General features: G+C 32.2%; 1 protein-coding gene across 1 annotated transcript in view; it reads left to right on the top strand.

Annotated features, from left to right (window-relative positions):
- Nucleotides 1-547: 547 nt before the first annotated feature.
- Nucleotides 548-16404, top strand: part of LOC135927421 (uncharacterized) — a 39557-nt gene continuing 23700 nt past the window's right edge. Inside the window, exons 1-6 of the mRNA XM_065463399.1 lie at nt 548-673; nt 10747-11076; nt 12075-12389; nt 13210-13611; nt 14401-15642; nt 16033-16218. Coding sequence (XP_065319471.1) covers nt 583-673; nt 10747-11076; nt 12075-12389; nt 13210-13611; nt 14401-15642; nt 16033-16218 — 2566 coding nt within the window. The 5' untranslated portion in view covers nt 548-582. The remainder of the gene's footprint in view (nt 674-10746; nt 11077-12074; nt 12390-13209; nt 13612-14400; nt 15643-16032; nt 16219-16404) is intronic.

Here is a 16404-nt window from a genome sequence, read left to right as displayed (position 1 = left end):
TTTTTCTTTCCATATCCACTTATCTTTTTTCTTAACAACAATAAAATTTTTTTTTTGTAAACAACTTTATTTTTTCTTCAACGATTATAATATATTAATAATAATAATAATAATAATCGTAATTTTCTATATCACAAGCTATATAAATATTTTCATAATAATAATATAAAAAAAAACAACAATAAATTAATTATTATATTATTTTCTGATATATTTTTTAATAATAATATATCGAAAAAAAACAATCATCTAATGTTATAAATTTTCTAATGTACAATTTTTCTAATATATAATTTTTATAATATTTTTTATAATAATCATATACCCTAAAATTTACATCTTTACCACATTCTATACATATTTTAAATTTATGAACTACTCTTTCTTCTATATTCTATTTTATTTTTTTAGATAATTTTAATTTTGAAAATAAATTCGATTTACATAATACAAATAAATTATTTATATTTTTAAAAAATAATTGATAGGCCATAAATACATTTATACCTGTCTATTCTAAGTTTACCTGTCCATTCGCAGTTTACCTGTCAATTCTTAGTTTAGTTACACCCCATAAAAAGCATGCATTGGTTATCATGGAAAACCATTTTCTTCACATTATTATATCACAACCTTAAAATAAACAATATAAACTCCTCAATGCCTAAAAAAGGTTAACTCATTTTTATTAACCTATCTAAATATTAATGTTGGTATATTTTTACATATTATATAGAAATTTATTAAGATTAAATAACTTGTTATAAATTTTATGCAAAAAGTGATTTTAAAATATAAATAGTGGATTTCTTTCTTATTTTTGTAAATTGGTCGGTCTATCAGGATACTTGGAAAAAAATGTTATAGCAAAAATAAATATGAAAGGATTATAAAATTTGAATAAGCATAAATATATTTAAAATTCTCATATGGTTATGCAAATTTATAAATATAAAAAGTTAATACAATTAAGAAAAAAAAATTAGACTGTTTAAATATGTCATATTGGCATATTTTCAATCCAATTTACCATAAATGCATTCCAAAATATGACTATTTTTACCCTATAAATTTTAAATAATGAAATCGTTACAATTATGTCATGAAATCTTTACAATTTTTTAAAATTTATACAAATAATATAATAAATTAAGTGTTCTCTAAAGTAAAATTAAAGATTGATTATATATGCTTATATACATTTATGGCCAAGTATAAGAATAAAAGTAGTTCTGATAGAGAGATCTGCAAAGCCTGGCCTAGCCCAAAAGCATTATTAAGATTGAGCCATTTAGCCACAAACATTGCCTCTATTTTTATAAATGTGATCAAAAATATTTTAAATAAGGCACCTTTAGTTGTTTTAGAAATAAAAAGACTATTTTTTTTTAAAGAGGAAGAAGGAAGTATCTTATCCCCATAAATTTTATAGGATGTCTAGTTACAATTATTGAACTTTTTTAAAAAAATATTAGATCAAAACGGTCAATTTCCTAGAACATTCCAAATTTTGAAGCGATGAACTCACTTCCTTTTCTAACTATGCACACTTAAAATAAAAAAAATAAATTCTGAAGTATAAAAAAATATTTGGTTCACCATTGCATTCAAATTTTCATATTCAAAATGGTGGTAGAAAACCAAATTTTAATTATAAAAATCGCATTCATAGCATCTAAATGCTAGGTGAGTCGAACAGAGGACACCTTTTTTTGGCAGTGCCCCCATGGATTGTTGTCACCATATGCCATTGAGTAGCACATAGTGCAAATAGATTGTATTTGTAACAACGGATTTATTAAATTTTTCCAATAATTTTAAGCAAAATGATCTTCTTAAAATAATGGAATTACATTTTTATTTTATTCATTCTTACCTTTATATATAATCCGAGAATTTACAAGGACAATATTAATGAACCCATAAAATATATACATAATGACCATCTCACCCGTTTTTCTATGGCAACAAATAATTGAACATAATTGATCCAATGTGTCAACTCCACATCTAGTGGGATTGTAGGATTTTATTTGTGTTGGAATTATTTCATTTTATTCATGAAGTTGTCATCGATAATAATGAAACTATTTTTGTTTCCCTTCGGGTTGTAGGATAGCAATGACAATTTCCGGTCATATAAACAAATAGAAGAATCGATTTTTCTACTTCCCTTTTATTTTCTAAAAGCATCGGGGACTAATTTCTCTTGTATTTTTCCTTAGGGTTTCGCACAATTGTTAAATTATAAGGGCTCTTTAGTAAATCATTTGGCCACTTTGATGGATGTAAACCAATCATGGTCCATCGCAACATTTCTTTTGGACCCATATAATGGGCTTTGCCAGCTCTTTCACCCAAAAATTATCCCAAATGGAGGGTCCAAATTAGTGTTGTTAAACGGCTAGCTCAACATTTTATTCAGAATAATATTACGCAAGCCTTAAGATTTTGCACATAGATGGCACAAAGGTCTAGACATCTATCAGCGGAGTTTCGAGGCTTAGACAATATTTTCCTGTCTAAATTAGTGAGTTAGCCGTTTAACAACACTAGTCTGAATGTATCGGATCCGTTTTCCTAAATAAGGCAATGCATTTTTTTTCATATAACTATTACTGGGAGTCGCAGATCAAATTTCTAAAACAAATCCACTAAACGTGGAGTTAACACATTGAGTCAAATTGCCCAATTATTTGTTACCGTGGAAAAACGGGTGAGATGGGCCATCATGTACATCTCATGGGTTCATCAATAATGTCCTTTTAGATTCTTAAGATTACATGTAAAAGTAAATGATATGTAAATAAAATAAAAATCTAATTCCATTATCGAGAAGATCATTTTGCATAAAATTACACGAAAATACAATAAACAGCACTTTGAGACGCTATAAACGGGTCGTGATCGGAAATATTCTAAGGAAAATACCTATTGGAAGAAAAGGGAAAAAATCCCCCCAAATCTATTCGTACTATTTGCAAGTTTTGTCCAATCAAAATTGAGGCTTATGACCACAACAATGTGGGTACTGCCCAAACCAAGCATCGCGATGCCATGAATGCATTATGTGATTTTTTATAAATTAAATTTTTATTTTTGCAATAAAAAAAATTTTGTCGAAATATCTCAATTGGTTCCAAAAAAAAATTATTTTACAATTTTGTATCGTCGTAATTTTTACGATAGATTTAAGAATTAAAGTTAACTTTTTCATAAGATTATAGTAGTGTGCCAGGATTTGAGATGAAAAGAATATTTTTTTTTACAAAAATTTTGTCATTTCAAAATGTCGAACTACTTTGTAAACATTTGTAAACCTAGAAGCGTCGTTGCTAATCAGAGCTGTTAAAAGATACTTTTAAATGGATCTAGATACAGATACACCGTCCAAAATTATCTAGATACAGATATTTAACCATCTATCGAAATCTTTTTATAAATATCTTCTCTTTTTTTTTCTTAGCTAAATGTTTAACTGTTAGGAATTGGTTATCACTTCACATCTTTAAAAAAACTTAACATAAATTTTTTTTTAAAAAAAATGAAATATATACACAAAGTAGACGCGTTTTTGGATTTTAAAAAACAAAAATTTTGTTTTCAAAAATTATTATTTATTAAAAAAAAACGTTTTTTTTCTTAGAAACACAAATAATTAGTCCACATTTTTCGCATTTTTTTAAATATACAATATTTACCCTTTGAAGAACTTCCTCGAGTCGGTGACGTTGATTGAAAAGTCGGTTTTTCGCGGCTTGACTCGATTAATTCGTAGACACGTGTAATAGGATTATCGGGTAGAGGTCTGCAATGGGCGCGGTTTTCGGCCGAAAGGCCAGCTCACTCGATGTTTCAAAATTTGTTTTACCACCCACCCGCCCGCAATGGGCTTGTTTGGCTCTTTATTTTAAATGTATTTTTTTTTAATTATTCATATACAATATGCAATATTATGGAAATGAAACTTATTTTTTTTAATAAATTTAAGTCTGTTTCTGCTCATTTCGCTAGAAAAATATCAAAAATTTATCCGCCCACGCCTTACTCTAAAAAAAATCTTCGACCCGACCGCCACCCGACTATGCCTACAAAATATGGGCCGACGGGCCAAAAACCCGCCCAATGAAGTCTTCTTAATCTAGGGACCCGCAATGACAAAAATCCCGCCCAAATCCGGCAGAAATGTAGTATGAATTTGAAAATCCTCAGCCATCAAATTTTGACATCTGCCGGTCACGAATTGCGCGGATCTGCCCATATTTAAAAAAAAAATCTTTTTTTTTTAATAGCTAAATGTGGCGTTTCAAAATATTCGGTTTTTTAAAAAAAAATACACCCGGGTATATTTAAAAAAACTTAAAATACCGTCGGGCTCGAGTAACCGAGTCTGCGGGGTTACTACTTAAATCATCTCAGCTGAGTGAGACATCGCTATAAAAATGTCCGCCAGCAAGTGTTCAAGTCATCCTTTAGGTTTTTGGATGAATTTATAGTTTTGTAGCTTGAATAAGGCAATGAACGTAATTCCTTGATGTCGTAAATGATATATTTTATAATATGATGTCAGTCAATTTTCATATATATATATATCTATATATATTTGTTTATCTTTTGTATATAATTAAAGAAATGTCAGTCATTTTTTTATATTAGAGATCAATATACATTGTTGATTTTTTTGATAAAGAAACACTTTTAATTTTGATAAAACTTTTGAATTTTTACTTTTTACTTTTATGAATTTGATGAATATTTAACTTAATAAAGATATATATCCAAGTTTCAGTTTCGTGTTTCCTTTATTTTATAAGTCTTAATTTAGCTCTTTAATTCGATAGTTTTCTTTCTGTGTTTATTCTTATTTTAGAATTTAGCCCCATTTTTTATATAGTTAACGTTAAGCTTATTTTTGACAGTTGTTGACCGCGACTACCAGGATAGTTTCGATTCCAGTGTTATTCGGTATTTTAAGGTAAAAAATATTTTATTTTATATTTTGTATCTCTACTCAGAACACTACGCAATCACCTTTTTGTGTAAATTTTTAGAAATTTAACACGGCCGTTTTAAAATAATATAAATTTTTCATATAATGAGATGGGCTTTATATTTAATTTTGATAGTGAGCCTAGCTTAGCTTCTTTAATAAAATTTCGGAGTATCCGAGTATTAATTATCAAGATTTGTATCAAATGGTTGATAAATTTGATGTGAATAATGCATTAGTGACCATGTTATTGTTGGTCATACTGTATGTTATATATATTGTAATAAAATTTTTGTTTGGAAAATGTACTCTGGTTGCGATTAAAGTATATGATAATTGGAAAATAGACACTCCGGTGTCGGCAGATTGTTGGAAAAAGATTTCGGTCTTGGAAAGTAGTTTAAATGGAATTTTAAATGAAATCAAGAACGGCAGACCTGAAAGGGTGGAAACGATGAAAGAATATAACGATGATCGTTCGGAATTAGTGGAAAAGTCAGTAGTTGACCTCCAGGAATTAAAAGATATAAAAGAATCTATTAAAGATATTTACAGTGAGTTATCTAAATTGATTAATATGAGTAATCAAGGGGACAAGAAACAACTCGGTGATAGAATTATTTCGAATGGAAAGAATTTTCCAAAGATTGTTGCTGACATAACTTGTAATCGGTGCGGATACAAAGGACATTATTCTAAAACCTGTGTTGTTAAGGAACAGAATTTTAGAATGGGTTTTCCACTGCAAAGATCTAGTGGAGAAAATTCTAACGTAAGGAAAATTTCAGGCCTAGATTTAAATAAAGTTGAGTCGTTGCGATCGAATTATGACAAATCCCGTTTGTGTTTTAAATGTAACAAACCGGGACATGTAGCCATAAACTGTCAAAAATAAGCTTAACGTTAACTATATAAAAAATGGGGCTAAATTCTAAAATAAGAATAAACACAGAAAGAAAACTATCGAATTAAAGAGCTAAATTAAGACTTATAAAATAAAGGAAACACGAAACTGAAACTTGGATATATATCTTTATTGAGTCAAATATTCATCAAATTCATAAAAGTAAAAAATAAAAATTCAAAAGTTTTATCAAAATTAAAAGTGTTTCTTTATCAAAAAAATCAACAATATATATTGATCTCTAATATAAAAAAAATGACTGACATTTCTTTAATTATATACAAAAGATAAACAAATATATATAGATATATATATGAAAATTGATTGACATTATATTATAAAATGTATCATTTACGACATGCCAGGGCTGTGGCACGCCAAAAAAAAATATAAATTTAACAAGGGTCGGGATGCAGCGGATTTTGTGGGAGTCATCACGAGAGCAATTGATTCTCCCACAACTCCATATCATCGATACATGGGGCCTCCGCAGAAAAGGCGGACGTCGTCGGAGCAGGCCCCTGAATACTATCGACAGCTCGTTGAAGAATATTGTCGGTCGGGGGGTTTGATATGCTGCTAGAACTACCGCTGGAAGTGCCAATTAGCGCACCCCTGTTGGCCGACGGAGCCGGTCGCATAGGATAAAATGGAGCTGGCCCTTGCGTTGAGTTTACCATTCTCCTTCGATAATGCTTGGTTGATCGTCCCATGGCATTGTCATTGATCGGGGCTAGAGGCGGTCGTCCATCTCTACCTAGATTCGGACACTGACTCCGAATGTGGTCATAGAAATATTTTTTGTTTTTGATATAATGTGCTTTGTGCCGTAAATAGTGTGCATCAAAATAAGTTTTTTTTTGTATTTCCCGTTGCATCTTATATCCAAATATTCCATACTATCAGTCACATGGAGACAACCAGCCGCTTGATAGATCTGGGATCGTGTTACATTCAAGTAACCTTAATACCAAAAAACACCGGCATGACGATACAAGCACCGGTGTCGCAGGATAATTCTATGATGTCCGGGGGGCTCCGTAAAAATAAATGCTTCCATTGTCATAGCGATGACCACATTCGGAGTCAGTGTCCGAATCTAGGTAGAGATGGACGACCGCCTCTAGCCCCGATCAATGACAATGCCATGGGACGATCGACCAAGCATTATCGAAGGAGAATGGTGGACTCAACGCAAGGGCCAGCTCCATTTTCTCCTATGCGACCGTGGCATCTCCAGCGGTAGTTCTAACAGCATATCAAACCCCCCGACCGACAATATTCTTCAACGAGCTGTCGATAGTATTCACGGGCCTGCTTCGACGACGTCCGCCTTTTCTGCGGAGGCCCCATGTATCGATGATATGGAGTTGTGGGAGAATCAATTGCTCTCGTGATGACTCCCACAAAATCCGCTGCATCCCGACCCTTGTTAAATTTATATTTTTTTTTGGCGTGCCACAGCCCTGGCATGTCGTAAATGATACATTTTATAATATAATGTCAATCAATTTTCATATATATATCTATATATATTTGTTTATCTTTTGTATATAATTAAAGAAATGTCAGTCATTTTTTTATATTAGAGATCAATATATATTGTTGATTTTTTTGATAAAGAAACACTTTTAATTTTGATAAAACTTTTGAATTTTTACTTTTTACTTTTATGAATTTGATGAATATTTGACTTAATAAGATATATATATCCAAGTTTCAGTTTCGTGTTTCCTTTATTTTATAAGTCTTAATTTAGCTCTTTAATTCGATAGTTTTCTTTGTGTTTATTCTTATTTAGAATTTAGCCCCATTTTTTATATAGTTAACGTAAGCTTATTTTTGACACTTGAAAAATTTTTTAATCGCATACCCAAATTTGCGGATTACGGAAAGAAAGGAAGAAAAAATTATTTGACTTCTCTTTATCCAAATCCTAAGAAAATTCACGATGAAGCGATTATTATAAAAAAAACGCGTTTGAAAAGAAAAGGAAATAATTATCGGGGTGGTTTGGCAAATTTTTAAGAATTCACGTGAAAAAATCCTTTTTCTTTTAAAAAAAAAATAAAATATAATTTATTAAGTTGTTTTATTTTCTTCTTTTGAATTTTAAAGCGGTATATTAAAAATAAGATATATTTATTAATAGTTTAAAAAAAAAATTTATATGAAATTGTTTGCATTTTCACGCCCCCTCCCCCTCTCACTCCTAATAGCCAGTGTTGTTATACTCCTCGTTTTTGAGCCGATTTTTTAAAATGGCTAACTCAACATTTCATCTAGAAATAATATTACGCTAGCCTGAAGATTATGTTTGTGGAAGGAACAGGTTTGATCTCGAGTCTTGGGCAATATTTATCTGGCGGATGTATCGAGTTAACCTTTTTTTAAAAATCGGCTCAAAACGAGCTGTGTAACCACACTATTAATAGCGCGCCAAAAAAATATTTAAATTGCGGGAAAAGGGGGTAAAATATGTGACATTTTGTCGTGGAAAATTAATTGAGATAAAAAATTTAACATTTATACACCAAATTCTTAGGAAAAGAATCAAAAATTTTTAAAAAAAATATCCGTTCATAATTTTTTTTTCTAAAATTGGGGGTATTATTGTCCGGGGCTTTTTGGGAAGGTCATTTATGTCAGCGATTTACGATAATATTGTGCAACTCATGCTGTTTTATCCTGATAAATTAAATTTAATTGTACGCCTTACAATAATTTAAAGTTGGAGTTCCTTATCAGAAAGCCTCGATTATCTTATTTATGGCATTTTTCTCGTAGAAGAAGAAAATACTACCGGGGCGGGTTCGACCCCTTTTAGAAAATCGGTTTTCGACTAAGTTTTCTTGTTATTCAAATTTCCTCTAAATGAGAGTTGAAAATTCCTGGATCCTGGAATGATAGCAATGATTTTTCGTGATTCGTTGAATACATCAATATCGACAAAGATTCTCTCACGATCCTTGAGGAATATATTACACTATCAATTCATTTTGAATTAGAATTATCGTGGTCACGGAAAGTGATTGGTTAATCCTGACTGAGTATTGGTGCCTATATAAATCAGCGGGAACTTGGAAAGGAAAAGAGAATCTTCCCTAAATTCCACAAAGCTGCTAAGATTTATTCCTAAACATGCTTTTTAAAATATGGAATAGTTTTACCTTCAAAAAATCGAATTCGCACTTTAATAATTGTATATTTAATTTGGAATAGAGATCACCTTATTGTTAATGTAGTATATAAAAATTGGTATTTTCTATTAAAGATTTTTTTTATCATGAATCCCCACCCCCCTCTTCCCTTGCTTAAGCACGATAAAAAAGTATTTATTAAATTTCAAACTAAAAAAAACGAACCGAACCGCTATTCTTAACTGTTCGAAACCCGGTTTATAACAGTTCGGTTACGGTTTAGAAAATTATAACGGTTTAGTCCGGGTTGGCGGTTCGGTTCGGTTCTAAACCCCGAATCTAAAAAAAACAATATAACTAATTGAATCGGTGTATTATAGTACACAAAAAAAAATTAAAAGAATTAATGAATTCATCTTTTATTTTAATGAATGAGAAGAATAGACATAATTTGTTTTAAGAAATCATGGAAGCGTTAATCCCCGCCAGTTATATACATATTTAATATATTTATTATTGTAATTTCTTTTTTTAAAAATTTTTAAATATTTTTCTTTTAATATTATAATGCATAATTTAATTTTTCTTTCTTTCTTTTAATTTATTAATTATTAATTAAAATAATTTATTCAATTTTTTTTTTATAATTGACTACATAAAAGAGAGAGATATTTTTTTTATAATATTTTGTTAATAATTATGTTAATTTTTTTTAATGTTTTTTCATATTTAAAAATTCATTTGATTAAAATTTTCAGGGACTAAATTTTTGTTCTTGTTACTATTCCATGGTTCTTTGCGGCTTAAGATTCTTTTATGTGTTTCTGGAAAAGTTTTACAAAAGTATCTATTAGAGATTATTATATATTTTAAACTGTGTATCGTGTTGTTAAACTTCGTAACTTTAGTCAACCATAAAATGAAGCCATTGTTTTTATCTAGAAATATTCTATACAATCTTTAAGTTGTGACTCAAAGGCTTAATTCAATTTTTTCTAGCTACATGCCGCTATAGAGAATGGTCAAAGTTAAGATTTAGCAAACGCTACTATAGTATTTCAGAATTCGAATGTAAATTTTCGTAAATATTTTTAAAGGTTGTATTTGGAATGATTATTCATTCATGATAATATATTTAAATAATTGAAATATATTATTTGTTCATGGTTAGTTTTGTCATCGTTTATGTGCGCACAAATTGAGCGTTTATGTTATCGCCCTAATTTTTTAAATTTAAAAAAAAATACGTAACGCGTCCCTTTGTTTAAATTGAGGCTGTCATTCAAAATTTTAAATAAGTTCTAACAAAAAAAGGGATTTGTCTTCGAAAACTATATTTATCGTCTGCCTTCTTATTTTTCTTTAATTTCTAATTATTCCTTTTTTTCAAGGATTATAAGTAAGTTATTTTATATTACATTTTTATCTAACATTACAAAACGAAGAATAAAATGAAGTATTGAAAAAGCAAAACCTGTTTGCATTTTTTTAAAAATGGTTGCTAACGCCAAACGGTAATTTTTGCCAATTAGCACGAGGCTATTTGAAAGGTATTATTTACTCTATTCTTTGATATCACTTGCAATATAGAGTTAAAGATATCCCATGTCCTGCTGAACTTTAAAACTAGGGATAATAATCTTCTAGTAAGAATTATCTGTTAACTCTTATTAGAAGAAGAATTTTAACATTTTTTTATAAAAAAAAAATAGAATGCCAGGGTCTTCAATGGAATTACCCGAATCAGTATTTTTTGCTCAAAAAAAATCTCGTAAATTGCACCCACATCATGGGCAGCCTAAACCTGGTCAAAATCCAGCCCGGAGATGATCTCTCCTTCCTCAGCACCATCCGCATCATAGAGGGCTACCTTTCGATACATTCCGTCGGCGCACCCGTCATACCGCTCACCAACTTGAAGGTCATCAGGGGCAACGATCTCTACTACCCGTACGAGGATAAGCGAAAGGGTTTCGCCCTCTTCATAGAGGGCAACGTCTACAATGGTCGCGAGTCGGATATATTCCACGATTTTTCCGAAGGTAATATCCTTTATTACGTTTTTTCCCCCTGGATTGTCATTTGAATGAGGTCGAACGCGATGTCCACGTTCAATAAAAAAATCATACGAAACGCATGATCGGTTTATGAAATATAATTGTTCGGGAAATAAACCCCCTAAGCGTGAGACAATCGGCCCGATAACTTAGGAGAGTGGTGCGGGTTAAGATTTTGACGGATATGGTTTAGGATTACTTTATATATATAAATATACTGTTTAAATTTTTTTTAAAATTTGGGTAAGTAATACTTAACTTTTGTTTTGATTTTTGCGCTAGTATTAGGTTAGGATATATCTCCTACCTTTTAGAATTAATAGGGGGGACTCATAGTTTTTCTAAAGAGTGGAGACAGCTGTCTTAGTAAAAACTGTATATTAAAATTAAAATTATTCGTATCTTTCCATGATGATGGTATATCCCGACAATTCTGCTTAAAAAATATATTTAAAAAATTTTTTTTTACCCATCATTCAAAAATAAAATATAATAAAATACCAGAGTTACTTTATAAAAGATTTGTTACAGGAAAAAAAATAAATTGGGAATTTTGGGAAAGATTTTTGATCAAAATTTAAGAAAGGCCTTAGAAATGGTAAAATTTAAAGTAAGAATAGTGAATATTTATAATCTAAATATTTTGTAATTTTCATGCATTAAAATAATCGCAAATTTTGTTTTTTTTTCAAACTCTGCAAATTACTAACCCATATTCTGTATCGGGTTTAAACACAAATTCTATTGATTGAGCTAAAGGACAAAGAAAAAATTGGCCTTAAATGCTTCCCCTTCTCACTAGACATACTTTAAATGTTCTTTATTTCTTTCTTTTCTTTCTTTCTTTCTTTCTTTCTTTCTTTCTTTCTTTCTTTCTTTCTTTCTTTCTTTCTTTCTTTCTTTCTTTCTTTCTTTCGCATGTTAACATACCCTTTTAAAAAAAACATCTCTCATAAATCTATCCGCGTATGATGTAAATTTAGTTGAACGTGACCCGTACCTAACGAACAACACGCGAGAGATGGAGATTATTCGAAGGGTGGGCGGCGCTATCCCTATCCTCAAACCGTCTCCCAAGGTGGCCCAATCCATCACGACTCCTTCGGTGCCAGCGAGTCCCAATTTTCTCCGATACATTCAGTTTTACTCGTTGACAGAAATCGCTCGCGGTGGGGTGTTCATAGGCAACAATCCCGGTCTTTGTCACCTGACTACGACGGTTAATTGGTCCGACATAGTCACTGGTAACCTGGAAATTTCGCCCTTGCACATCTTCAAGGATCAATTTCCGGAACAAGGTTTATTCATGGAAATTTTATATGCGAGTTAATTTCATATACAGAGAGAGGAAAAGGTGACTGAACCACAATCTATTAGAGATGTACCGATATTTTATATCGGATCAGATCGGGCCGATATTTCGCCCATTTTAAAATATCGATTATCGGCAAATTTTATAAAATTTTCCGATCCAATCCGATATAAAATGGCGCTTTTAACAAAATTTAATAAAAGTTATATCTAAAAAACCATTTATTTTTATAAATAAAATCGAAATACATTTTTGTTTAATTTTTTTAATAGTAATAATTAGTTAATAAACATTCTGCAATAGTTATTTTTTTTCGCATTCTGTTTAAAAAAATGTTCATTAATCTCTTCAGAATCTGTTTTTAGTGATGCTAGTGATATTAACAGCCCCATCATCGCAGACCGATCTCTGATAAATTGAAAATTTTGGTATTTCTAAAAAGAAATCTTCGATATATTAATTTTAAATTTCAATATATTTGTTTATTACTAATTATGTAAATAGATTATTGTTATTACTTATTATATAAATAATTGCAATTGAATTGAATATAAACTATAACTGACCATTATAATATATTTAAATGACATATGTTATGGTATAGTAAAATTATAGATGTTTTACTAAAAGGTATATTAAAAATTATAACCAAAATTAGATATGATATCGGATCGGTTATCGGCCGATATCAATTTAATATCTGGAATATCGGATCGGATCGGCCTCCAAAAAGTGGTATCGGTACACCCCTACAATCTATACTTTGCAAAATAATTTATTTTTTAAAATACGCCAAAAAAATTAAGCTCTTATATCCGGTCCTCCTTGCTCCTCGACTTGCTCCCTGAAATGCAGGAGCAGCAAATGCTGGGATTGGAATAATTGTCAAACGGTCTTTGGCCTTGAATGCCACAAAGATTGCCCACTAATTGGACGCATCTCTCCCCGGTGCATGGGGCCATATTTAAAGGACTGCTGCCACTTGGAATGCGCTGGTGGTTGCTCCGGACCCACTGACCGAGACTGCTTCATGTGTCGTCACCACGCGGAAGATGGGGGTCGTTGCCTTCCAAGATGCTCTTTCGCGGGCTCTAGGTTACCGGCGGAAGATACATTTGATAGAGGCGTTAACAGGACGTCCGCGCGCACATACGCCATGGGGTTCGCGTGCGTAGAACAGTGCCCGCCACATTACTTGGTCGATCAAGGTTGGGCCACGCTATATTTTTATTTCTTTTTTTTCCTGCTCTATTAGAAAACGTTACAATATACTAGACCTCTGTAAAATCTAGAAGCTTGCATAATTATATTTTGGCTAAAACTGTACTATACTTATGACTTTTGTAATTTAAATATAAGCATTTTTTTCCAAAATTTATTGTATATATTGTTGCATACAATCCTTATTCCTTACCTTATTAATAAAATAGAATGGGAATTGAAATTGGAATTCATCTGTCTATTTTAAAATTTTATATTTTTTTCAGGTCATGTATAGAAAATTTAAACAATCCTAATTTCGTAAATGCTAACATTACTATAAAAAAAATGCGAGGGATTTTTTATTCAAGTGGATAGGACTGCGGTCACCTTATAATGAATTCCTTTTTTTTTGTAGTATTTAGTACGATGAACAAAATCCTCGCCAAATCTTGTCCCCATGTCACCCTCCCAGAAAATCCCGGACCATCGAACTCAGTCGATTTCCCCCCCCCCCCTACATTCCTCGGCGGTTGAACCTCCTACGATCACTGTTCCAAATATTTCACATTTATATTCTAAAATAATATTATATAAAGTGGAAATTTTCGATATATATATATAAAAAAACACCGATGTAATTATTCATTCTCAATTTAATAAAATAGTTTTCTTAAAAAAAAGAAAAGAAAAAAAAAGAATGTAAAGAACAGTGATATACAAAAACAAAAGGAATTTCTTTAAACACAACAGAGACCATTACTTATTTTACCTTTCTTTTTATTGATTTCTTCTAGGTTACTTTTGTGTAGCTTTTTGCTCCCCGGGGTTTATCGAAACCGAAGGAACTTCGGTGGACTTGCCCGGCACTTGCATACGCGAACCGCTCGAATGCTCCGATACTTCGATTAATCCGCATTTGCGTTCGCTCAAATGTCCCAAGGTCTGCCAAACCGTGACGGACGTTTTGTCCAACAACCTAGCCAAGTTGGCCGGATGCGAGATCATCCAAGGCGATTTGAACCTGCTCGGTGTGACCTTTACGGCCCGACGTCATCGGCACAACAACACTCATAGCTATCTGATTAGACGCGTTACGCGGGCTGAGCTGGACGCCCTTAGGTCCATCCGGGTTATTACGGGTTTCTTACGACTACAGCTTTTACCCGATGAAGCAGGTCATGATTTAAATTTTTTTGACAATTTGGAGGTGGTGGCAGGCCGGTTCAAACTCTCGTTTGATAAGTACTCAATTTCTGTCTTCAAAACGGAATTGATTTCTCTCGGTCTGCGATCCTTGCGGAGTGTGCCCGCAGGTGGCGTAAGGTTTATGGAGAATGAGCATCTATGTTATCTAGATGTCGGTGATTACTCGCTAAACGCAACAAGCCCGAAAAACGTTTGGACCTACCTGACAAACGCGCATTCTGGTCTTCTTAACTCCACCCCTAATGAGCCGCGTTTCATTACTCAGGATGGGCGACCCAACTCCCTGGAATTTATAGACAATAAACCGCCATCCGATTGCGTTCGCGAGAACCATATTTGCGATATCGAATGTTCGTTTCAATTAGAAGTCGGGAATTATCCAAAAGGGACACCCAAAGGTTGTTGGGGCCCCGGACCTCATAACTGCGTTAAATGTACCCATAGCGTGCTTTCCATTCCTTTTAGGGCCGAGTTAGTCCATCAATCGATGTCCCCAGGCCTGGAGCTACCTCTCGACGCCCTTTACGCCTTAGCCCATCTTTCAAACTTTTTTCGACACGTTCGCTCCATTTTAAACGAATCATCGCCTGACGCTCATAAAAATACCGTCCTACTAAATTTGGAGACCGCGCTTGAGCAGCCCACTTTTTACGGGCTCTTTGTGGACGTGTGCGTGCCGCATTGTGGAGACCTCTCCGTTAATAACCGAGGATACTACGACGCCAACCACATTGAGCGAAATCGAGTCACCGAACAATGGCTCAACGTTTATCGGTCCCTTCTCACCGTTATAGAACAGATAAAACCGACCGGTTCGCCATCTTTATCAGGTTTTAATTTTGTCCCTTTTCACAATTTTTTAAAAATAAATGTTGCCTAAAGTTCTTCGTTTCGTAATATTAATGTGATATATAATGAGGAGGTTTTAATATGGAACAGTTCTATATTTTGACCAGGTATTTATTTCAGTAAATTCCAGAATTGTCTTATAACATTTCTTCAAAATTTAAAACGATTTTGTAAATAAGACCACCAAATTATTTTTGTGGCGTTAATTACCGTGTAAAGGCTTTCTATCCTTATTTTTTGCTTGCGGCGAAGATAATAGGCTTACTGCTTAATTACCCAGCTGTTTAGGTAAACTTATAAATACCCATACTTTGTAAATATCGATATTATTAATTTATTATGATGTACTAATACGGTTACCGTCAAAAAAGGAGAAGAGTTTACATTCGCTGACATGAAGCTCCACATTCAAGACCACATAGAGGAAGTTCTGGGTCGAAATCTGGGCCTTATACAAGACGACGGCACGTTTCCCGACGAACTCAAAATATACACCTATGCCACCCTCAAGAATTACAATAGTGCCATGGATACCAAGGCATCGCGGAAATTGATGGGTAAAAAAATATAAGATACGATATATTATTTAAACGAATTCTGTTACGAATCGTTACCTAGTTTCTGTTCTATACCAATTAATGGATATGGTGGTAATAAAGAATAGAATAAAATGTGTGATTGTATTGAATAAGTTACGGAGGAATTCAAAAGATTAAATTATAGTCTTGAAGATTAAATTTGGA

The sequence above is a fragment of the Gordionus sp. m RMFG-2023 genome, chromosome 3, assembly GCF_954871325.1.
Source record: "Gordionus sp. m RMFG-2023 chromosome 3, tfGorSpeb1-WG-v2, whole genome shotgun sequence".
In the NCBI taxonomy this organism is placed as follows: Eukaryota; Metazoa; Nematomorpha; class Gordioida; order Chordodea; family Parachordodidae; genus Gordionus; species Gordionus sp. m RMFG-2023.
The sequence above is the reverse complement of the archived record's forward strand: the minus strand, read 5'-3'. Positions and strand labels throughout refer to the sequence as shown.